Here is a 26,126-nt window from a genome sequence, read left to right on the forward strand (position 1 = left end):
AGCTGCAGGGTGAATCTCTGCTTTGGTTTTGGTTTTTTTTTTTCTTGTCTCTGTATACACTGGAGACCTGCAGGAAAAGCATGATGTGAGATGAGGTTCACAGTTAACCATGTAGACCTGGCTCTGTGACCTGACTTCTGGTTCCTTCTTCAGCTGCCTATCCCCTGTGCCTGAAGAAGAGCAGATGTATCACAGTGTTTCAGTGAGCTGCTTCTCATGCTTGTCACATCTCCAGAATCAGGTTAAACTTAATTCCACATCTCCCTGTGTTTTCATGTCAGTGTCAGTAAGAACATTAACAGCATTATGTAACAAATTATTAGTGCTAGAAAGCAGTACGTGTGAATTTCATAATCACAGGAATCCTAATATGCAGTAAGTCATTTTTATTTATCATTTCTACAATGCATCAGAAGAAAAACAAATGTTTTCTGAGTTCTGTGATTTATTTGCAACAGTTTTAAAGTGGTCCTGAAACCTGGGTAATAATTTTTTAATGGATTTTGGATTTTCACTGCTGGCAATCAATGGGAACTTTCTCTGGTAAGCGGAAGTGATAGAAAAGCAAGTTTGTAAAACAATCGCAGTAAATCTGGTTTTCAAATAAACTCATCCAATTTGTTAAGCTCCTCACATAATGTTGTTTGTTATTTTTAGGGGGTTTTAGCGTTATATCATAATGTCGGCATAAGCTATCACCACTGTCTATGAGTATTACAAGTTCAGCACACTGTGGCTGATACTGCAGGATAACCTAGGATCTATCAGCCTGTTTTAATAGTCCAAAGTAATTGCTGTCCCTGCTAAGAAAGGAGTAAGCCAACTGCTTGACTTTTCAGTTCTGCCTGTTACATTTTAACTTTGGTATGTTGTCTCATGCTCCTTCTCTGGAATTTATTTGTCCACTTCTGCCCCTCTTTCAGAGAATGTGGGCAACAGGGAAGGGAATGCATTTCTTGAAGGTCATAGCAATAAAACAGAATCATCATGGGAACTCAGTGGTCAGGAGCAGACCTCTAGTCCTGCTTTCTGCTATATATCTTTTCTTACTCATGTCTTGAAAATCTCCGCGGATTGTAATTCCAAATCCTCTCTGGGTAACCAATTTTACTGCTTCACTATCTGCCAGTGCAGAAATTAGTAGTGGATATTTCTCAGTCCACTTCTCAATAGAGCAAAGACCAATGAACAGACAGGGCTTGGATGTGACTTTCATTAACACATCATGTCTAAGCTAGAGGAAATTTGATCTTGTAACTTCTATGGGTGATTATTAAAATCGAATGCCATGTGATTCTGAAGTCCTAAATCTGGCTGGCAGCCAGAATACACTGAATAAACACAGTGCACATGGCCAGAACTTCTCTTGTGTGCTAAGGACTAGAGCACATGGCCATTTTGTTGATTTTCTTTTACTTTCTTCCCCAGTGTAATGAAGAGATTTCATAAACATTTATAGAAATGTATTGGTGGGGATAGCAAGTGCCTGCTCATCTACAAAGCACTAAGGAAGGAGGGAGAAAGAGCACCAAGATCTGTGCCTCATATCCTGTGACCCCAAAGAACAACTTTGCAGTCTATACATAAGCTGTTTCACCATGCCTTGAATGTCTTTATGCATTCGGGTTTATTTGACAGGCAGCACGCAGTCAAGTCATCTGCATATCAGAAGGCAAAAGAAACTACATTTAATGTACAGTTTATAATACTATTTCAGACACTGTTATGGTGCTGATCAATATAGTGCATAGTGGCATCATGTGTCAGTCTGACAATAAAAGTTACTTAAACTGCCACAGTCCATCAGGCTGATCCAGCTGGGTCATAGAATCATAGAATCAACTAGATCAGAAAAGACCTTTAAGATCATCAAGTCCAACTGTTACCCCAGGACTGCCAAGTCCACCACTAAACCATGGCACTGAGGGCACTTCCAGGGACAGTGATTCTACCACTTCCCTGGGCAGCCTGTTCCAATGCCTGACCACCCTTTTGGTGAAGAATTTTTTCCTAATATCCGGTCTAAACCTCCCCTGGTGCAGCTTGATGCCATTTCCTCTTGTTCTATCACTTGTTACTTGTGAGAAGAGACCAGCCACCTCCTCCACTTCAGAAATGAAGTGTTCAAATGAAGGGACTGGGAGATATTTCATCTTCTTGCTCATTCGCTTTAGCATGAGTACAAGTCTGTATTGAATGACAAAAAGTGTGTATTTTTTGCTCTTTTGAGACAGGTATGGGCCACCAGCTCAAATGAATGTTCATCTGAAAGGTCGTGACCTCCTTACTCTGCAGAACTACACAGCAGATGAGCTGAAGTATTTGCTGTGGATGGCTGCAGATTTGAAGCAAAGGATAAAGTGCAAAGGAGAGGTAAAATGCTTTAATTAACTGTAAATCAGTTAAAAAAATCAAAAAGCCTTCTTGTAAAGTGTTCAGAAATATTCTTTAAATATTCAGAGGACTTGGCAAGTGAAAAGGTTAAACAGCTTTGCACAGCTAACTCCCTGTTATTGGCTAACCCCATCCATCAACACATGGTGTACATGCAGAACTAAATGTAAGAAATGGAAGACACTTTGCCGCAGGGGATTAAATTAGTATCAGAGTTCTCCTTAATGCTGGTTCAAACTGAGTGCCAAAATGCAATTGCTTTTGCCCCTAGAATTACTTCTTTCCCTTTAACCTTTCCACTGATACTAAGTTCCTTGAAGGGTAAGAAAACATAGCTATGGTTGAAAAAAACCCTCTGTGTAACTTTTCTATGCTGAAATAAAAACAAAAAGAAAGAAGTATTTCACACTGTAAATTGTATATAACTATAAAATTGAAATGCCTTCAATTTTCATGTTTCAGTATTTGCCTTTGATGCAAGGAAAATCTTTGGCCATGATTTTTGAGAAGAGAAGTACAAGAACAAGATTATCTGCAGAAACAGGTATATCTGAGCATTGGCACAGTCAGATTTTATATGAAATGGTATACTGTGAGTATGTACTGAAAACACTGTATGATTTTGTACTTAGCAGTTTACACTCAGGAGAAACCCAAAGTTTGAAAACAAAAATAGGAAAAGAACGGTAGCTAATTTTGTTTCACCTTGCATATTAATGTAACAGGCTCATTGCTTAAATCACTGAAATTTCACCAAATCATTCCAAAACACGATAGATGAGAAATAATTTAACAGGCAGAAGCAAGCATTTCTGGAATAAGCTCCTAGTTGTAGTGGCAAGATGTACATTTCCTAACATTTATTTTTGTAAGCATCACAAATTTAATTCTTTGCAGGCTCTAATAAATATTTTTCTTATGTATTATGTATTACCTTTGTCACATTTCAGAGTATTCAGAGTATGTAATGACTTGATATAAACTGGGGGGGGGGGGGGAATTAACAAATTAACATGATTACCTACAAGGGAAGATAACTTCATGGAGACTCCAGGGTACTAGCCTAATAGGATCGGGCACTGGAACATTATTCTTTTAGCATACAGTCCTGTGAACACTGAAACGCATACATAGCTTTATTTACATGGTAGTTGTTCTGAAATCAATGGAACCACTGAAAGAAATCATTCATGTGCTTACATGTTAGCAAGGAATAGCTATGAACTGGTGACAGAAGAAGGAAGGAAAAGCTTGCCCTTCTCTCATTTTAATTGACCCAGCATCCTTTAGGCTGACTTCTCCCTAGCAAGGGGGCAGGGAACTTGTTGAATATTCACATTTCTTTACCAGGTGTGAGTGAGAAGATAAAAATAATGGAAAGAAGAAGCAGATCTGTTAACTGCAAGCATGTCTGAATTTGCCTTTATATCCCCTGGCACAGCCATTTACCTGCTGATCCTGCTCTTTATGTTGCTTTCTGTTTTTTCCAGATAAGCAGGATTTATGAATGGGTTTTTCTTGTTCATTCCCTGTGTATGAAGACCACCCCCCTTTTGATTCCAGAGGGTTTAGTTCAGTTTCTAGTTGCCTACCATAGTGGTACATGGGCAAGTAATGACAAATTCTCTGAATCTGTTTATCCCTCATGCTTCTCTATTCAGAGGGAAGCATAGTTTAGTCCTTGGCTTTTGAAGGCTTACGCAATGGGGAAGCTCAGGAAGGTTCAAATGAATTATCTTAAGGATGGGAGTTAATGTACATAAATTCATTCAAGAGGGATTAAGCCCCAGTGAAATAACCCAAATTTATTTCTGAGCTTTCACAAGGGAGTTTAGAGCAGTTTGAATTCTGTGCGTGAACTTCACACCTTCAGTTAATTGGTCGTAAGTCCCCTAAGCCTAAGACTTTGTTTCAAAGGCAGACTCAAGTTTTTTCTGTCCATAGAAACTCTGTACATTTCAGCTGCTTTTTAACATACATGACTTCTCCCTTGGAATTTCTACCTCAAAACAAATATAGGACCACATGTATTTCTTTTAGCAAAGTAAGCTAATTTAATACCAATTTTCTAACGTCCAGTGAAAGTGGACATTGAAGTGCTTATTTATAAGATACCTGAGTCTTCTCAAATAGCGTTTCCCACCCATTGCACCTTCAGCATCTTGAAAGAGGTCACTTATGGGACAAGGTTCTGGTGATGAGATTAATCTAAACAAACTTTGCAACTCTCAGGAACAACTAAATGCAATTCAGTGGTTTTCATTTTGAAGGATTAGAGGCTTGGAAAGCACTGATTACAAAATCTGCTCTGTGCAGTGTCTAAGAGATTGTTATGGGAGGCAGTGTCAAGGGCCATAACAAAGTTCAGGAAGATAATACCCACTGCTCTCCTCTAATCTACCTGGCCAGTCATTTCATCATAGAAGTTTATCAGGTAGGTCAAGCATGACTCCCCCTTGGTGAAGACATGCTGATTACTCCCAATGATTTTCTTGTCCCTAATCTGCCTGGAAGTGGTGTTCAGGATTGGCTGCTTCATTGCCTTTCCAGGAATCAAGGTGAGGCTGACTGACCTGTAATACTCTGGGTGCCCCTTCTTGCCTTCTTGAAGATAGGGGTGACATTTGCTTTTTTCCAGTCTTTGAGCACTTCTCCCAGTAGCCAAGATTGATCAAAGAGTATAAAAACATGAATTTGGAATGCATTGTAAGAGAATAGTTGATGTTTGCCGCTTTTCCAACATACTATGCTCCAAAATGTTTATCCTGATGACATTGCAACTGTACTGAATAATGTGCAGCTTCTTGTGGTATAATTCATTACCCCTTTACTCTCTTGAACAGATACAATCTTGTTCTAATACATGTTTCTGAAAACCATATTGTTTTACTATTTCCAAGTGTAAAGGTGTTGTGAGTTTAATGAAGAACACAAGTAACTTCCATAGAGTATTTGACAAATCCAGTTTTGTGGAGCCTACTAGATTTATTGCTATCCCTGGCTATTATATAGGAAAATGTGACATCTTTGCTATTGTAGTAGAAAATGTCATCTGTTTGCAGTCAGAATCCCATACCCATTCTGCATAAAATCTTGTGTACTTTTTAAAACAAAGGTATTGCACATGGTCATATATTACTTGTAAAGTAAACATCCTTGGGCATGGCATAAAGTTGAATGCCCTGGTTTTGTTACAACTTTAGTGTAAAGTTTCTGATTGTCACTGTTACTCTTAAAATATACAGTTGCAGTTATGTTTTAGTGAACAAATCATAAACAAATCGAAACATTTCACAGATGCTGAACGAAGACAATATGTCACAGAGTAGAAATGGAGAGGAAGCAATACAGGGAGAAAAGCTCTGTATGCCTTCTTTTGCTGTGCACTGGAACATACAAGAAATTGTAAGTCCTGGCAGGCAGTGAGGAAACTAACAAATTCAGATGCCTTGCAATATAAAAAAGGATCCTTCCTTGAGTTTGAGAAGATGGCTGTGAATGTCTTTTGGTGAAGGTGCGGCAGCCCCTCTACTGTGTATCCAGTGTGTGCACTGGAGGATTCACTTTGGCCCCACAGTGTAGCAGGGATGGCTTGGAATAAAGATTTAACTTATGTCTGTACAGCACTTGTATCCTATGTGAAAGAGTGGACTCAACAATGTGCCACAGCCTGAGACATAAAACTGTCCTTTTTTGAAAACTAACAGTTGTGAGAAGTCTGGTCATGAGATAATAAACTATTCTGGCTCTGCAGTATGAACATTTAATAGAGTTTGTTGAGGATATCAATATTCATATAAACACTTAGCATGTGGCTTTGGATATGACCAGCTTGTGACAACAGGGAGGATTAGATCCTCCACTTTAACACAGCCCTTCAGCATGTGTGTATTTGCTGAATGGGTGCCTGCATATCTTCAAAAGTCATCACTTTTTTTCTTTCTACCGATAGTCAGATGAAAGAATCTAAAGCAAAGATTCTGTCTCTGCAACTATATACAAAGCTAGAGCACAGAGCTCCTGTATTTCCAGATGGAAAGTTTTGGATGGAAATACGATCCCAGGCCCTGCACAGATGGCCAGTTCAAAAGCAAAAAGCCCAACACATTAAGACTGTGCTATATACACAGGCTCCAGGTGGTGGCTCTGACTGGGCTGCCTGACATCTGGCAGTTCTGAATAAATGACCAGATTCCTCTTCTACCTGAGCATCATTTATAGAAAACAGAACATGTCCATGGGAGCCTGCCTGTACTGTGAAACATCTACCAAATATATGTATTTAGAAGCCTAAAATGCAGAGCTGTTGTATTGTGTGTATCTTGGGGAGATAAATCACTGACATAATTGTATATGGCTTCAAAAAAACTCACAAGAAGATGGATGGAAAAAGTTCTGACAAACCAGATTTCGTCCTTGAGGAGGAAATCCTTAAAAGGATTCCTTAAAAACTTGCACTGCATAGATAGGCTGTCATGTCTAGGCGACAGTTTGCACATGCATTCCTATAAATACAGTGCTTGTTTCTGAGCTGCAGAGAGGCAGAGAAACTATTTGAGGAAACCTAAACTTTTTTTTGCCTTACTACAAAAAAGATTCTGAATAATCAGTGAGGGCAAAGCAACCAGGAAACATATAGTTTTTTTCTAACAGAAAAAAAAATAGAATAAATGATGCTTCATTCTTAAAAAGTTTGTTGGGTCTGACTCTGATCTTGTTAAGATTTGGAGCAATCCTTAATTTTGACAAAGGGAAAGTAAAATCATCCCCATTCAATAAAATGGGTATACACTGGCTGGATAGAGCAGAGATTTGCCCTTCAGGTCGGGGCTGGAACACCATCAATTTTAATCTGACTTTTAAGGAAATGGAGGGAGAAAAAAAGCCAATGATTTGCCGGTATTATTTTTACCTATTGCATTTTGAAGTCTGGAGACTTGCTGAACTGATGCCAGTGGAAAACCCCACTTCAACCCTGCTGCCCCCATGGAATGGAAGTTAATAAGGGCTGCCCTCTGTCAGGGGCCCAGTTGTGGGGCCCCATCCTGCCACCTGAACCTAGTTGCTTAGTTTTATCCATGAAAGGTTTCAGTATTCACTCCTGGTTTAATCCTTATTTGAAGAGTAGCTGTAGGATCAACTTTTTATTCTTTGACAGACCTGCTCAAACCTCATCTTAAAGCTGCAGTACTGGAGCTGTCTGCAGTGCCATCTAATGGCTACAACCACGTCCAAGAGATCATACTTTGATAGAAGGGTGTGAGTGTCTTTGCTCTTCTGTGCTATATGCAGCCTTTTTCTTCCTGGCAATGAAAAAAGGATGGGCTTCCTTCTGGATTTTTGTCGCAATAAAATACTCCCCCATCACGTTGTCTCAAAAAGGTTGGTTTATCCGTACCGAGATTCTCTGGAAATTTCCTCCACCATGGATGTTAGTGACACAGCAAGATCTCCCTGACAATTTCTCTACTAGAAGGGAGTTGTTCTTATGCAGAACATCTTACCCAGTGTGCAGAAAATGCCTCACAGGGCTGCCTACAACCCAGTTCAAACCCTACGCTTTGTATGTCCCCAGTTGTAGGACCCGTGTCCAGTGCTAGGTTTATGCTAAATCATATGATACAGTTCATAAAACAGCCCCCCCCTTCAAGCACCATCCTCTAAGTAGCCATGATGGACTTTACACTGAGATTCAGTGGACAGAGGCTTTAGACTTAACCCAAGGAAAAGCAGGGAGACTCAAGTGCTGCTGAAGGAAAAGCCGCCTCTGTCAGCTGGTTGCTTGTGGTAGCTTTTTAGCGGTAGTGCAATGGAAATCAGGCAGAAGAGAGCCTGAGAGCTGCCCTTAGCATGTAATTTGTCTTTATCCAAAATACTGTCCAGACACCTTTTAAGTTCCCCAGAAGTGTTTTATATTCTTAAATGATGCACAGGTCTTTCCATGGCTTCCTGTTCAGGACAATTCTTCAGACCTTATCCATCCAGTTACTTGGCTCACCTTGTAAATTCCTATCTATTGGAGTGTGGAGGGGTGCTGGCAGTGACTAAGATCTTTCCTTTTCTCTCTGTCACATTATCATTTTTAAGGCACTTGGTCATTTGTGACCAAGCTCAAGTTTGTTACAGTATGTAAAGGAACTTCAGATTTTCTATCTGAGTGACAGTACTTGAAGCTTCTTGCAAGGATGTGGGATTACACCTAGTGACTCAGATGGCCCTTCTAGAATGCTAAGCCCCTTGAAGTAGAAATTCAGCATGATGAATGGATTACCTAGCTCTTAACAGGGACCCACAGTGATGCTTCTGGCAATACCTAGCCTTTCAGCTTGAATGACTGTTCCTATGAACACAGATCAGAACTCATGCCTTAGGATTTCAGCAAAGCATCACATTTGTGTGATTTTATTCCAAAATGCATTTATTTGTGTCTTGTCGTCAGACTTCAAGTGTTTGAAACATCTGGATACCCTGCTGAGTTTTACTTTTATTGCTGTAAATGTCTTTTACATGAAAAAGATTTTTTGGATCTTGGATGTAAATAAGATGTTCTGGTATTTAATTTCTTTTTTTTATTTGTCCTCACTGTAGGATTTGCTCTACTTGGAGGACATCCTGCCTTCCTTACAACACAAGACATACATCTGGGCACTAATGAGAGTTTCACAGATACAGCAAGGTTGGTAAAACATCAGTTGATTAATGACGATGCATTTGGTAGTTTATCAGGCTGAAACCTGTCTTATAGAATGTTGGAAGCTAGTATTTTCATTCTGGATAATGTCAGAAGGCACTTCACATTTCTTAAATTTTTACAGATCAGTTCACAAAATGTGTAGCTCAGTACCCTCACAGCCACTTCAGCTCTCCAAAATGAGAAATATTTTTATCAAATTTGGCATATAGAGTGCTAATGAGAGTGACAGTCACACAAACAGAAACATTTTATGTTCCTCAGTAGTATAGTTCCACTGATGACAGCACATATATTCAAACAAGACTAGAACCTTCTAGTTCTGTTGCTCCTCATGGAACTAGAAGTACAGCTCACTGGCAAATAAAAAAGCAAAATCAAGAAGCAAGGACTTTATTTATCCTAGTTAGGGCAGCTGCTGATGGGTCTTACCCTATCTGCTGTGACAGGCTGCACTGAAGGCCACTCTCATCCCCCTGTTTCAGCAGCATCAACACTTTGCAGGCAATTTATGATTTCATGTGCCCTCTTCCACAGCTGTACCCACTGTCAGGACTGGAGGCTGGGCTATGGCGTTGTTCTATAGGGACCCTTAGAAGATCTTATTCATGCCCATTCCCACATGCATGTAAGGATGGGTAGCTAGCAAACTATCCTCATCGCCATAACAGGGAAGAACTGAGCTCAGGCTTTTTATCTGGTGGATTCTCTCCAGTGTTGCAGAAAGTAGGCAGAACATAGCACTCCCATGTGTTAAAGACTCATCCATCCTCATTATTGTGCTGCTTTCTAGGCAGCCTTTTTGCAGCCTGAGTCAGGCTTGTTGCTGAAAGGTTAGTTGTCTCAGAAAGGTCCTTTTTATTCTTGTGAAAGACATACAGTGTCAAGCTTGTCAGGCACAATTCAAAATATCTCATCAGCCAGATGAGGTTCCACTGCCTTTGCTGTATACTACAGTTTTCACAGTCAGTGGAAGAGGTGGTCTGAGAACTCTGTTGCTGTTCTCCCTGTGGTGAAATCCAAGGAAAACATAAAGAAAAGACCAAACATTTGAACATTTTAAAGTTTCCTTTCTTGCTTTTAACTACTGAAGTGGAATACATATGGGTGTTGACAGTAGGAAGTAAAAATTCCTGTCTCTTGAGGTTTGAAAGTACTTAGCTTCCACTCCCTGCTGGATATATAACTCTGCCAGTATCAATATAAGCTGCAGTGATAGGGCTCAGATGTTTCAAGAAAAGTGTGTCCCACTGCTTTGCTTTAGTAACTAGAAGTTTAAAAGATTCAAACAATGTATAGACTCATGGACCTACAAAGGGAACAGATTAATCCGAGACTTAACAGCCAAGTCTGAGGTACATTAGGCTACTGTGTCCAGTGGCCACTCTGTCCAGTTCAGCATTGCTCAGACACCGCCATGGAATTCAAATACATCCCCTCAAAAGCATTCTTCATACATCATGGGACATACCCACAGTTTAAGCAGGGAAGCTATAGCTTCATCAAAGTGTGCTATTTAAATGCTTCAGAGCATATGCATTCCAGCTACAGCTCTACTGGTTTGAGAGCTGGAGGATTTTTCAAGTCAAACATACTTAGCTTACTATGTCATAGTGAAGGTGAATGTGAAACCTATCAAAGGTAAATCCCCCCCAATGATGTAAATAAGTATTATTCACCAAGTGTCTTGCTTCCATTCTCACTGGATCAGAAACACAGTAAGCTACAAGAAATGAGGCAAGAAGTAGAAGTAAGAAAATCTTCCATCCGGAGGAGTCTCCATTCTGTGGAGGAAGCTCCCACAATTCCCACTTCCCATGCAAGCCTTCAGCCCCACTTTTCTCTGTCACTGCTTGCTCTTCCAGGGCAAGTCCCTTTTTATGACCCTGACCTGGGGTTTTTGCTCCTCTGCTGAGTCATATCACTCACCTCTGCGGATTGAGGGCTCCCCCAAGATCTTACAGAGCCCCACGTGTTCTGCTTCACTTCTGCTCTCATTGGCAGAATTATTATTGACTTTACACAATCAAAAGAACAACCTGAGTGTTAATTCCTTGGCATTTCTTGTGATTGAAGGGTAAGATCCCATCTTAATTCATTCAGTTAATGTAAGAATAAACAAAAAGAATGCCTGTAGTAGGTCCAGAGGGTATTTCAAATATTTAGAGCCATGTATTTAGGGCTCTGAAGGCATTAGAAGTATTTGAAATTGAAACTTAAAGCAAAAGGGGCACAGATCTATAAAAGTCACAGTTTTTATTATAATTGCTGCAGGTAATGGTTGAAAGAATTTCTGCTGTGAACACACCTTTAGTGATTTATAACCTGCTTATAAATCAGTTCTTCCATGCTTCACAAGACATTTACATTTATGCTGACACAGTAGCAAAAGTCACCTCCCATAAAAGAGCTCTAAGCCTTTCAGTGCTGTTTAGTATGTCTGATATATTACATGAAATGAAAGATAAGTACTGTATTTTCCACTATAGAGCAGACCCACTGTGCACCACTATAGCTCAGGGGCCATAAAGTTCAGTGACAGCTGCGAAGAACTCTTAGGATGATTTTACCAGTCCACTGGCATTATTAGGGGATGGATCTCTGCATCTATGGGGAATGGGGTTTACTTCTCACTGCTTACTGAGAACACATCCACCATGTGCTCCTGTAAGACTATGAACGACAATGAAGTAGTCTTGTCAGAAATTAAAACCTGTGTGCTTTCACAACAAAACCAAAACTACCTTGGATAGCAATATTCTACTAGAAATATATGCAAATGTCCCATTTGCAAATTCAGAAATCAGCCACACCAAAAAAGAATACTTTTACTTGTGTTTAATTTTGGATTCCTCAGAGGATACACTTCAGTAAAAATTTCCAGCTTTCCTCTGTAGAAATAAAAGTTATTTTGAAAAGAGAGACATGCAGCATTCTAATACACTTATATATTTCCAAGCTTTAGAATTTTGAAATTGATAGGATCACAGTTTTGCAAAAAGAATGAAAAGAGAGAAGGACCTTGTAGTTGGTGATAATACAGGAACCTTAAACCAAAAGTCACCTGATGAACCTGTGTTTACTCCCGCTCACCTTCCAAAACTTTGTCTTTACTAAAGACTCTCATCCAGCCAGGTCTGTTTTTCGGTGCAATCCCAGCCTCATATGGTTTCCTTTGAGTTGATTACAGACTTCTTCATCTGCTGAGACAAGTTTTGTTTTGTTTTGCTTTGCTTTGTTTTGGTGTTTGGTTATCTTTGGTTCTTTTCTTTTTTTTTTTTTCCTGAGTTCAATTTGGTTTTGATTTCACAAAGAATAAACCTGGTTTCCTCCTGAGTTTCCTACTGTAAGATATGACATCTAGAAATGCTGGCAGAAGGACTGCCTGGAGTCTTGCCACTAAGTGTCTAATAAAGTCTAGTATCTGCTTTCAACAGCAGATAGAAATTTTTTTTCAACAGAAAGAAAATTCACCAGTTTTCACTAGTTGGTAATTGATTAGGACTGAATTTTCTCTGCTGGCATTCCTCTAAAGGGACCATCTTCTCACTCATGTCAGGTTAGAATCAGTTGTACTGCCATCCTAAAAAAAAAAAAAATAAATAAAAAAAGTGGAGTCTAAGAAAAATGGGCTATTTTCCATTGTGATTGCTGGTGGGACTGGCTATGTATTGCTTAGAGTGGGCACCTGTTAGATGGCTAACAAAAGGAGCCATGCATGCCATTCCTGATGACTAGTTAAGAGCAGAACAGATTTTCCACAGTTGCATGCTTCAAGCTAGAATAAACACTCAGCGAAAAAGAAATGAGCTAAAAAGAAATAATGACATAAACAGCAGCTGTTCCAATACCTTGCAATCAGTAAATACCTTGTTCGATTCCTCCTTCTCACTTATAGCTACTATTGGCAGTCTTTTCTTCCAAGAGAGCTTCCCAAGAGGGAACCTTGTAATATTTTATTAGAGTTTTGCTTGTGTGAGGAATGTCCAGTGTCAGTAGAAAATATTTGTTACTGACTTCATCATGAGATTTGTCTGTGTAAAGGCAACAGCATTAACAGCTGCATTTCCACAAGACAAGATGCCCGAATTCTTGATGGCTAATCAGGAAGACAGATAGATACCACAAGGATTTTGCATACTCTTCTATTCAGTCTCTTCCTTGTTTTATTTTAAGGTCCTATTAGAAATAACATGAAAACACACAAAATACTACTTCAAAGTCAGGCTTCAGGGCCTGATTAAAATGCAGAAATGCAGAGAAAGGCAGAGCTCCAATCCATATTTAATTTCTTTAAAGAATTCAGAGCACACCGCGTATACTATGCTAATCTCTCAATCTTTCACACTTTGGCAAAATGAGGTTAAAGCCAGAGTGGCACAGTGACTCCTGCGTGCCCCTATCCATATACCGAATTTCAAATTTGGGCATTACTTTAACACTGATATCATGTGTTTCAACACAGAAGTTTTTAAGTAGGAGAAAGAACACGCCAGCGTTATTAGCCTCCTGTTTCTGTGTTCATTAAGGTCAGTAAATAATTGAGGTAATCTAAAACATATCTGTGTTTCTGATCCTCACAAAGGTCAGGCTACCATACACGGACACTGTAATAGTCAGTCAATGATACATTTGCTCTTTGCTAAAAATCTCAAGAAATCTTATACTTTGTCTCTTCTGAAGCTACCAAATTCTTCAAATGTTACAGTGTCACACAATCACTTATCTTAGTTTGGATACCTTAATATTTATTGATGTTCTGTCTGTAGCTACAATCAAACACTAAAGAGAAGAAAACATAAAATACAGTGGCAGTTTTCATTTACTTGCTATAGTTTGTTAATAAGTAGACCTGCTTACCTATTAGAAGTTTATTAAATGTCTGCATTTAAGTTTGTTATGCAGACATGATAAATTATTCAGATAGCTAAAAAAAAAAGTGATTCATTGCCACTTCTCATTAATATTGATGTGTTGCACGCTGAAGACTGCAGCAGGGCTGTACTTACTATATTTGACTTGGGTATTTTCTGCCATCCTCCAGGGTGCTTTCCAGCATGACAAATGCAATCTTGGCTCGAGTTTATAAGCATAACGATCTGCACCTAATGACGAAACAAGCCACTATCCCAATAATCAATGGATTGTCCGATTTACACCATCCTCTCCAGATTTTAGCTGATTACCTAACTCTTCAGGTAACAATATAGTCCCCCTTTAATAACAATTTTCTTTTTCTCCAAGTCTTAGTAAGTATTTTGGGAAGTCAGGTTCAAAAGCATTTATTCTCAGGGTTTTCTTTTAGGCTGCAGTTATATGGCACTTGTTATTTGAAGAGATACTGATCCAGCAATATAATTAAGAAACTTTTTTATTTAAAACAACTACCTAGTCCTACCAGCTGTAGTGGGACTGAAGGGACTGAGATGAAACATAAAATTAAGTACTTCATTGGAATTAGGCTGCAATTCAGAAAATGGGCAAGGAGCTTTGCATATTACATAAAAGTAATGTAACACTTTTTGGCTCAGTCAAAGCCAGTGGAAGATTTTCCACTGACTTAAAAAAAAAAAAAAAATCAGTGGTTCACTCTTGATTCCTCCCTAACCTATGAATAGTTTAAAAGGAATCACTATCCTGTATTAGGAAACTGGTTAAAGAAATTTGTTTCTAAAAGCCACTTAATGCTACCAGTGCAAACACCTAAAGTTCAGGCACTTAAACCTATTTAAACTTTGCTCACTTCAAGTAATAGTTAAAAAAAAAATCATATTTTGTAGTTTAATCTAATGCAATAGTTGATTTGACAGCAGGATAATGTTTCACACATAGAATACCAGATGTTTATCTGTGAACAAAAGGACTATGCTGTTTTACAATCAATTGAAGAACTGGCTTATAAAAAAAAAGATTATTATACTGCAATGCTGGTTGACAACTATGATGAACTCCTCTGACCTTGTTTACTTTCTGAATGAATAAAAATCACACTGCTTGAAAAAGAGAGGGCAGAACAATTTCCTGATCTATTCAGCTGTGTTTCTCAGCTGTTGAAGACTTTGATAAGGGACATTCAGTCTGTGAAAAAGATCTAGAGAGAGTAATAATAAATTATTCATGCCTTAAACTTTAAATACTGGAAGACTCATGTGTTTAGTGAAAATTGCTTTTTCGTTGCTTGGATTAGTATTTTTTTGTAAAATTTTCAATACTTGAAGACACCAGCAAAAACTGGTGAATTTGAGACTAAAATGCTCCACATACCCCAGGATAAGGTTCGTTTGGGAGATCACATTGTGCCAGCCTTAATGAACTGTTCAAATTACATAAGACAGTATGCTGTAATGAGACCATCATCAATCTTTATATGTCAGAAGTTCATTTAAACACTGTGTGCAAGTGTAAACCAGGTGAATCTTGTAGTTGTGTTATATAGAGGCTTCTGTCTTGCAAACAGCTTATTAGCATTTTATCACTTGTGAATAACAAGCTTCAGGAATAATCTGTGACTCAGCCTACACAACTATTGGTATCTCTGCCCCTAAACTTGATTTTATCCAGGTCGCTGACCATAGCACCAAGGTTCAGGGTGCTGTTGCCCTGTTCTCCATCTCCAGGCAATGAAGAGAGACCACTGAGCATCAAAACCACACTCTAGAGATGCATCTTTCTCCATTGATACTAGGGGGAAACCTATGGAGATGAGCAGAATCAGTGCATGCCCTGTTGATCACCCTCTGCTCCACCTCCATTGTGTCCTTGTACAGGGCAGACATCTCCAAGTGAACATGAGCCCACAGACTGGACTTTTCTTCGTGTTGAACGCCTCGGGCAACAGCAGATTGTTGTCCTTGTTTCATCAAGCACTGGGGAGGACATCTTTGGAAAGAGTGTCGCTGCTTACTTTACATTATGATACATTATGAGGAAACACAACCACATCACTTTGCGCTCAAACAAAGACACGTTTGATGTGCATATGTATCATTACCAAGTGAGCACTTACAGAGACCTCAAGGAACGGCTCAGCTTTTGGACAGTCATGGAAGCTTTTTAAAATTTACAGCACTTTCCCAGTCAGCCTAATAAGCAGAGCTGTTTCCTCCATCTGTGTCCAACTCTCTCCTAGGCTTTCCAGCATGTTCCTCAGCCCAGAGTTTGCCAGGAGGTCTTTAGAGGGCAGCTGGTGGCTGCCACTTCACCAAGGGCATGCTGCACCACCGGTTTCTGACCCACTATCCATTCTTCCTTTCTCACCCAGGAGAGAGGTTCAGGCAGGGGGGAGCTCTCGGTTACCCTCAGCGCACTGTGGATGTTGACACTCCCTGTTCTTTCCTTTTCTGACCTGCCTGCCCACCTCCTTTTTTCCCCTGTGCACTGTATGTACACTGAAGTGAAGAAGACTGGTCTTAAGCCAGTAGCATGTAATAAAATGGCATTTTAATCTTATAATAAACTTTAAGAGGTCACAGAAGTAGGAATAACACTTAAAGAAGTGTGAGGCCCAGGGTCTAGTTGTTACTTACCAAGATCAAACTTCTCATGAGATTTTCAGCAGGGTAAAAAGATGTTACCCAAGAACCGCCTGCAGTAAGGTTAATATGGGGATGTTGAATAGTACCTCTGATTCTCTAAATTAATTGAAAGCTCATATATGACATTTCACTGCCTTTCTGCTATGCAAAGGCAATATATTTGGCTCATACACACATGCAAAATACAATAGTGGCACAGACTGCTAGCCTTATATATAAATGTAACTACAGATTATGCATAGCTTATTTATCTTTAAAAATGTCTCTTCCTTATCTCTGTAAATATTTTCCTGCCTGTATTTGCTCCTTCCTCCTGTCAGTACATAACTAAAATTTACTTTCTTTTCTCTCTCTTTTTTTCCCTCCTGCTGCATTGCCAGTGGAGGACTGCATGCACTCTGGCCCTCTTCATGCTTAGCACATTTTTATTCTTCCATTTTCTAAATCCTATTCATTTTATCACATGCCTTCTTGAATCCTCTTCAAGCATCTTCTCTTTGATCTGAAACTGCCTAATTTTCTGGTTTATTTTGTTAAAATGTATTCTTTCTTGTGACTTCTAATTCCCTTTTCACAGGTGCTTTTTAGTGTAGTTATTTTATTATAGTCTCTTGCATTCCCCAAACAATGTGGCTGGTTTATTTTCAGGGTTGTCAGTTCACGTTCTGTGTTCAGGCTGTTCTTGTCATATCAGAAAGTGTGCTTTGTCATGAATACTGGAGCGAGATTCTTCAGGTTCAACATCCTCTTGCCCAGTGCCTTCTTCTTGAGCAACTTGGAGCCCCCCACATGTTTGACATCTAAGCTGACTCTGCCCTTTAATACTGTGGTCAGGTTTAATGCCCTGTGTTATGCTAAGAGGGATGTAGCATATGTGCTACCCTCTTTCTTAAAAGTTGTGTCGATCTGAGTTTGCTCTTGATCTATAACCCACTAGAAACAGTTGTAAACATTATGCAACGTGATTTTGAGGGTTTGGGGATTTGGCCTTTAGAGACCACGAGTGCTGGTACTGTGCACATGCAGAGCCACTTCTCTGTGCTGAAGGCATGTAACAGCCCCTTGCTGAGCCCACCCGGTACCTCTCAGTTTCCTAGGCAGAAGCTGTGGCTCACGGCTTCTGCTCTGTGAAGCTTGGCTGGAGGACAGCATCACACAATTTGTATTTCAGGGACAAGCAGGGAACTGACATTGATTCAATTGATAGTAATGTCATTGGCCATATCAGCTAACTTGTAGTTGACTGCAAGATAGCCAGACTGGTAATTAGAGTGGATCCATATGCCACTAGCTTTTTATGTCACTGGTCTGATGGGGAATGCCTTTTTCAGAAAGAAATGGTTGGCATAAGAAATACACCAGTGATTTCTTTTTAAGAAGTGTAACTAATTACAGTGTTGCCCAGCTTGAAGAGGGCTGCCATATACCTGAACTTCTCTTCAGTCTGTCACCCAAAGAGCTCAGATTTTTATAGTCTTCAGATTCACCACCACCACCACCACTATCATCATCATCATCACCATCATTACTGTAACAATTAGAAATCCCAACTAAGATCTGGTCTGATCCTTTAGGATATACTGTTTCAATAAACAAGACAAAACCCAGTGTGGGAGTAAGAAAGATAAATGGACCAGCATCTGCCTTTAGGTCAGTTTGAGAGTCAGTAGATCCAATTTTGCCCAGTTTCTGATTTCCTGGATTGCACTGTCTCCCAAAGGGCTTCCATTTTAAATTTTGACAGATTATTGATTCAGTATTCAAAAGCTTGTTTTAATTGAGGGCTGTTATGACTGTTGTGGTCAAACATTTCAGAAGTAATCTATAATGGTGTCAGAGTTTCAGTCTTGCTGGAAGCAAGTCCAGGCAGAGGCAGACACGAATATCCCTAATTAGCTAAACCAGTCTTTTCTGAACATAGAACAGTGCTAAGTCACTGAGCGTGTTTATTATTTCCCAGGGTTTGATACACTGATACACTGCAACCACAGCTAAGAACAGAAGGAAGCATTCTAAAAACAGCATGAGGGTGAGAAAGTTGACTGTAAAAGTGACATTAATTATTTAACAGGGATTTTTCATGACAATAGCAAAGCCAAGTTTTGTGGCACTACAGCAGCCAAAGAGGCATTCATCAGGGAGAAGGGCTCTAGACTTTCTAAATATGTTATTTTTTGTATGGCTTTACTAGGGGAATAAGTATTTTGAAGTGTAAAGAGAAACTGAAGAACACCCAAGCAGGTAAAAAGTCTATATCAATATAATAGAGTTTGGAAAAATTGGGGAGGGATGTGTAGCTTCAGAAGCTCATGTGATCAGCATGTATTGTAAAAGTTCTAGTTTAGCCTAAAGTGTTAATTCATGGCAAAACACCTTTAACAGGATTTCCTCTGTGCAATTGTATAAGCACATATTATAAAACAAACAAACAATAAATAAATTATCTCATTTGTGGTAGCTTTCGTATTCCCTCAAAGCTTTCTGGTTCTGACCAACATGATCATCTCATCTTTCTTGGAAGCTCAGGATGTATGTGTGTAAGCAGTGCAGTCACAGCCATGGTAAGCTGGCTTTAGATGAAGGGGTTTGAGATACAGCAGCGTACCAGTGACAACATAAAGCTTAGCACAGGATACAAAATAGGCTCCACTAGCACACACACCGCTTGATTCTGCCTTGTCTACAACATTTTCCGTTAGCTAAATGTCTTCATTAAGATTAGCTCAGCTATGTCCACTCTATACAGTAGTCACTGCAGATGTGGCTTTGCAATTTGCAGTGCACATTGCGGGTCATTATACAGGCATCTCCAGTACTTTGTATTTTATCTGTGTCAGCTAGTAGCTTGGGAGCAGAGAAAAGTATTTAGTAGGCACTGTGCTTCTTTTAATGCAGAGTAGCAGCTGGTAATAAGGTGGAAGTTATTTAACACAGCAGTATATTTGTGACTCACTAGTGAGCGCTTTGAGCATTAAGGCTACAATGCCTATTTTTAAACCGTAAGATCAAAAGATCTCAGGGCTGTCTCATTTGCTCATGGCTGTGGGTTCATGTCTCAGCTACCACTAAGCACTAGCTGGAAACAAGCCCTTAAATAAATGCTTTAGTTTGGCCTTCTCTTAGAAGTACCACTGCTAGGAGATGTGGAAGGACTTTGAAAGATCCTTAAGAGACCTGCAGAACTGTTTCACTGAAATAACTTCCATGCCAGCAAAGTTCTGATTTGCTCTCCTGTAAATACCCTTGCATCAAACCTCTGCCAATAAGCCTGCTGCTAGCAAACATCAACTGAAAAAGCGATAGTTTTGCAGTATCCTAGTTTTAGCCCTTAAACTGTAGGCAGCCTCAGACTCCATTATTTTTAGATTTCAATGGTATTTTAATGTCATTCAATATTTCAAATGCTACTATTTTTGACTTTCAATTGTGGTCATTGGCAGAAATGCCATTAACTTTGTTCTGGAACAACTTCATAACTATTTGTTTAGAAGAAACTGCTGCCAGGAGAGAAGGGGGTAATCCCAGCCCTTTCCCTATTCAGTCTTTTGGCATCTTTGCCTGCAAAGTTGCCAGTTAGGACAGCTCTGCAGTGTGGATGCTTATCCTCTCTGACAAGCATTGAATCATGTCACACAAAGTGTTGAAACACTGTCTGGCTTCCAGCTACTACAATACAATTGTAGCCTGGCCCAGTTTTGAACTAAGAATAAAAGGCTCTCCATCATGTCTTTAGTCTTTTGAGTCACGAGGTGGAGTTGTACAGATCAGGAATATAGAAGCATTTGGTTATGTCTTTACAAACTTTCTGGTATCAACTTAAGTACCTATAACCATGCATATTCAAAACAATATGGCTAAAAAGGCCATATTTCCTGTTTTTGAAATATGAAAATCATATTACTGTTGTTCCTCCTTAGACCTTATCTGCTGGGAGCTGAGGGCCAGAGTAGCTGTACATGTACAGGCTGTAAGTGCCAGCGAGCAAAGCTACAGTTAATGCTGAAATGCTGTTTCAAGTTCATACAATCCACACTTTAAAAAAATCACTCTTTGGCTGAACAAGGCAGAGCAAACCATGAGCGCATGAGCTGCACAGCTGCTTTCAAAGTATTACTTTTTTGCTGTCCTGTACAGCTGTGACAGTTAAAATGCACTCCGAGGCCATCCTCAATAGGGATATTTTCACAATTTGGGGGAAAGCTGGAATGAGTGCTATGCTAGGTGACAGCATTGCCTCTAAATAAAGAATTTTTACCATTCACTAGTATTTATGAGCACCAACCCACAGCTGTACATTACTGTGTCTCAGCCTCAGCTTCCCAATATGTCATACATGTGAATGTGTCCTTCAGGTGAGAAAGCTGCAGTACTTGACCCTTCATGTAAGACATGGGAGGATTTTTCCTCTGTGGCCATCTTGTAGCTGCAGTAAGTTTAGTTAAGAAGTATGGTTCCATGCAGCTAGCATTTGAAGTAGCCAGCCTTCTTTGCAGCAGACCTGTCTGATCAACCCCTCCTACCTAGGGCATCAGCTTCCTGGAACATAACGAGGGCTGTCTGATTCATTTGACAGGAGCACTATGGTGGGCTGAATGGGCTTACAGTCACCTGGATTGGGGATGGAAACAACGTTCTTCACTCCATCATGACAACTGCTGCAAAGCTGGGAATTCATCTGCGTATTGCAACTCCCAAGGTAGGAAAGCCATCCACATGGAGTAAAGAAGGCAAACTGCCCATTCTTGTCTCAGCCACATGGACAGTTACCAAGGGCCTCAGCTAGTGTTGTTTGCATGTATCTTGCATGCCAGCTTTCAGAACCAAGGTTCAGAATCCTGATTCAGTTATCTTGATGCAAAGCAGAAGTAATTCTACTGAGTCCAACTTCAGAAGGGTTGAGGGGAATTTGTGACTGCAGTATAAATCATGGAAGATGATAGTTCCACTTGTAAAAGTGTTATAAAGTCATCCAATGCTCACTCTCCCCACAAAACACTACAAAAATGGTTTCAGATTTGTGGAAGTGTTGCATCTTGGTTGGTTCACAGTGATGATGATGCATTGTAGTACAATATAAAAAATAAAGCAAAAAGTTTAGGTAAAAAAACCCTCCTATATATATATAGTTTTTTCATTCTGTAACTGTTCAAACTTATTTTTTCTTACCTTATCAGAACATCTTTCACCATTTTATTTCCAAATTAAACTTTCAACAAAATTAACATAATTTCCACTAGTTTTACCACTCTGAAAGACATTATTTTTCCCATGGCAAATGGTTCAATCAGTATTTTTCTAACCAGTGTTAATAATCAATTAAATCTTGTATGTAAAAAAAATCAATTAAATCTTGTATGTAAACCTATTGCCTTTTTCGGCAGGGCTTTGAACCAGACCTCAAGATAACTAAAATAACTGAGCAGTTCTCCAGTGAGGTAGGAACCTAAGAAATAGGCTAGTAGAGCAGATTGAATAGAGTTTATTTTTGTTATAAACAAAGTTGATGTTTCTTGTCTTCTTTATTCACATTAGTATGGTACCAAGTTACTCCTCACAACAGACCCTTTGGAGGCTGCAGACGGTGCCAATGTCTTAATTACAGATACATGGATAAGTATGGGGCAAGAAGAGGAAAAGAAAGAAAGACTAAAGGCATTTCAAGGTTATCAAATTACAATGCAGGTACAAAATTGAGATTTAGTTTTGTGGTTTAGTTTTCTGGATGCTTTTACAGTTTGCATTTATGAGAATCAACATCAGCAAAGCATGGGTTTGTTATCTTTTTGAGTTGGGGCTATGGAACAACCACATTCAAACCTCCATCCAGCTTGAAAAACTCACAAAAGTAACAAAGTTTGAGTTATCTTATACACTTCACATGGCTTGGCCTCTTGCAGAGCTTCCCAATGAGGCCTAACTCCAGAACATGGGCAGGAGTGTTAATCCTTCACTTCTTTATGACCTAAAAGCTATTTCTACCTTTGCATTTCCTCTTTGATACCAGAAATGATCCTTTATGTTTTATTTAGAATGAGCAGCTCACAGATAAATTCTTAAATGCCTGGGCAGCATTTGGGGCAATTTTGTGTTTATCTGTCAATGAATAAAACATCAAATATATGTCTTTAAAATCATCCAGTTGAAATGCTTATCAGCACAAAATCAGTTAGAGGATACACAGAATCATTATTAATTGCATAAGATAAAAAGGACATCTTCCTTGCTGATAGAATTACTGGTTTTATTGACTGTATTTTAACACAAATTCACAAAATACTATTGATGGTTATTGATGTCTCTGAACTGTCCTAAAATGCTTAAATTCATTGTTTGTTGGTATTAGATCAATATATTATGAGTGACAATATAAAAAGAGAAAAAATATAGCCTTTTAAATCATGGTTTATTATGTTCTTGTTACAATTATTGATAGATTATATTAGTGTGTGGCATTCAAATAAAGACTGCAATTTATTGATCCACTAGGTCCGTGGAGTTTTACTCCCCTACTAAAGCCAGAAGAACAGGAGTAAATATCTAACTTCTGTGAAGTCAGCACTGACCTCGTACTGACTTTCATGGGGATATTCCCATCTTTTTCACAAATGAGGAATTCTTTTACAATCAGTGGAATCCTTCTGAGTTCATCAGAGAAGTAACCCAAGTGGGAGCTAATATGGAATTTCTTAACCTTTTTACTAGTTAAAGGTTTTATTTATGTCCTCGCATGTTTTTATTTATGTATTTATTTTTATATGCTTTTTGATCTACAGACTGCGAAATCTGCTGCTTCCAACTGGACTTTTTTACACTGTTTACCCAGAAAACCTGAAGAAGTTGATGATGAAGTATTTTATTCTCCACGGTCATTGGTTTTCCATGAGGCTGAAAACAGAAAATGGACAATTATGGTAAGGAAAAAGGATAACAGTAGTTAGAAGTTAGGGTCAGCTTCTGTTTTACCTTACACTACAGGCTTGATTCAGCTTATTTCCTCAATAAATAGTGAATATTAATACATATACTTCAAATGCACCCCATAGTACATCACAGTTTTGACTACAGGCATGATATATATGTAGCAGAAATACTCCTGGACACAAATGTGATGTATTTTGATCTTAATCTGCTGTTGTTTGACCTATTTTTTATCACTAAGTGAAATCTACAATATAAACGTTAATTTTTTGGTATTTAAATCACTGGGTTTACTCTAATGATTAACTCAGCTGCTCAATTTTAATACGTGTCAAATGCTGGGGCCCCAGGGACTGGTGTTAGAAACTCCAATTTCCCAAACACTTAAAGCTTCTGCAGTTTTCTCTCAGGAAAAGCTGCTACTGACACCAATGGGAACTTTCCCTGAGAAAGTGATGCAAGAACAAAGCTTTAAAGGGCCTTGAAAAGTTATGGTGTGGGTAATACTGTGTGATCCATGGGAACCGTGAGAGGACATTGGCATTTAACATAAACCATAACTCCCGTCTCAGCATTCCTAGAATTTCAGCAAATTACTGCCAGATCTCAGGAGCCTGTTATTTGTTGTTGGCTTTAGAACCATGTTGACAAAAGCTAGTGAAAACTTTCAGAGGTGAAAAAAAACCTCACCAGAAATGGCATTGTCATAACTCTCAGATAAACTCTATGTGTGCTCTTAGTGAATAAGTGGTTGAGTATGGTATTTACTAGACCCTCAGATTTTACACGGTCCAATGTATTAAGAAATTTGTGTTAAATTCATAGTTTTAGTCTTAGAATTCAAAAAAAGTGATAACATTTTTTATTTTAAATTTTCAGTGTTTCTAATTGCCTAAATATTATTTTTTCAAAAAGAAAATAAACCATTTACTGTACATTTTTTCCAGCGCACATTTTTTTTTAGGGTGAGAAAAACGTCATATTTGTGTTTTATCAAGCTGGAAAAATAATGAATGCCTCGGTTTTGTGTATCTGTTATTTTCTATCACTTTCAGCTCAGGCACCAAAGTGGAACATAAATTATTTGCTCAGCTGTAGTCCCAAACAGGGCTGAGTGGAGGTACGACATGGGTAGCAGCAAGAGGCTGCACAGCTGGATATTCAGTCCCCACTGTGTGCCTGGGACTTCCTCTCACACTGAGCAGTGCTGAAGGGAAAGGCAACAAGATCACAACCCCTGAACCTTTGTAAATCAAGTTCTGGACCAAAATAACAGTCTGCAGTCAGATATCACTGTGAAATCACAACAGTGTGAACCTGGTAATATCTTGCCAAAAATCAAGCGTGAGGTTGTTGTGTATACAGGTGTGGGAAGGCCAGCAGAGCTGCTGCAACACTGTGTGTTATTTAGCTGACATTCCAAATATTCTCATTTCACAGCCATACCTTTTTGTTGTAGTACTAGAGGAGGGCAGGAGGGGTGGATGACACACTATTAACCTCAGTGAGGATTTTCCATGTTATAACTCAGAAAGTATAGCTAAACTGGGATAAATTTCAAAGTCCTTGTTCTAGTGTGGCTGTCATGGATGCTAATGGAAGTTCTGCTGAAATCCACAGGCAAGCCCACATGCTCTTTGGGCTCCTACAGAGTTTTCTAGCAGTAGCAGAGGATGGCATATAGCACACCAAAAAAAGGCCTCAGTGTTTGATCTAAATGCTTTGTCTGAATTTGGCCTAGGCTGTATATTTTGTCCACACTAAGAAAACCTATCAGCTGCAATACAGAACACCATAACTGATTTTCAGCTCTTTCCTGATTCATCATCAGAAATTCTAGCAAATAAATCGAAGTGGGCAGTTTTTGTCAGGACAATAATTTTCAACATAAGACTTTAGAGAAGGAAAATATTTCCCCCTTATTTATTTTTATGGAGTATCTGTTTCCAATGCGATTGGATTTTTTCTTTTCTTCTCTAGGCTGTCATGGTTTCCCTGCTGACAGATTACTCACCACAGCTACAAAAGCCTACATTTTAATGCTTGGATTTCTGCCAAGAGAAAAAAATTCCTCATCGGCAGAATATTCTGGTCTGCAAATACATCGATCTTCTTCAGAAAGGATCAAAGCAATGAATGCTTCTTTAATAAAACTGTACAGTTAGCTGTATAATATTGCATTACATCCATGACAATGTTCAAGACAATAAGCACCATTGCAAAAGCTGCTTTTCATCTCAGTGTTCCAGGCTGGCTATCCTTTCTAGTGGTCAGCATCACAGAAAATATTCCAAGGGTGTACTTTAACGATTCGCTTTACCAGCATCAGAGACATAGCATAGTCGACACCTAGCTGTGTTGGAACTCATATAGTGTAATGTGACAGACATAAACTTCTCCCTAATCCTGTGCATTTAATTGCTGATCTCAGGAAGTCTGTGCAGAGAAACAGTGCTTTAGTTTCCCTTGGTTGCCCACACTTCTGGCCACCCACCAGTTCCTGCTCTTGTTTGACACCGAAAATATAAAGACCCTGTGAGCATTATCTCCCTCCGTGACATTCCTGTGGGCTGACACAGGAGGATATT

General features: G+C 39.2%; 1 protein-coding gene across 2 annotated transcripts in view; it reads left to right on the forward strand.

Annotated features, from left to right (window-relative positions):
- OTC (ornithine transcarbamylase) overlaps positions 1-25,773 on the forward strand; it is a 28,328-nt gene extending 2,555 nt beyond the window's left edge. For both annotated transcript variants that reach the window (XM_062624098.1, XM_062624097.1), the window contains exons 2-10: positions 2,235-2,373; positions 2,857-2,938; positions 8,983-9,070; positions 14,130-14,283; positions 21,194-21,316; positions 22,002-22,055; positions 22,153-22,302; positions 23,394-23,531; positions 25,519-25,773. In XM_062624098.1, the coding sequence (XP_062480082.1) occupies positions 2,254-2,373; positions 2,857-2,938; positions 8,983-9,070; positions 14,130-14,283; positions 21,194-21,316; positions 22,002-22,055; positions 22,153-22,302; positions 23,394-23,531; positions 25,519-25,578 (969 nt within the window). In that variant the 5' untranslated portion in view covers positions 2,235-2,253 and the 3' untranslated portion in view covers positions 25,579-25,773. The remainder of the gene's footprint in view (positions 1-2,234; positions 2,374-2,856; positions 2,939-8,982; positions 9,071-14,129; positions 14,284-21,193; positions 21,317-22,001; positions 22,056-22,152; positions 22,303-23,393; positions 23,532-25,518) is intronic.
- Positions 25,774-26,126: the final 353 nt, after the last annotated feature.

Source organism: Pezoporus occidentalis, unplaced genomic scaffold (assembly GCF_034315485.1).
Source record: "Pezoporus occidentalis ecotype Australia unplaced genomic scaffold, CSIRO_AGI_Poc_V1 ctg261, whole genome shotgun sequence".
Lineage (NCBI taxonomy): Eukaryota > Metazoa > Chordata > Aves > Psittaciformes > Psittacidae > Pezoporus > Pezoporus occidentalis.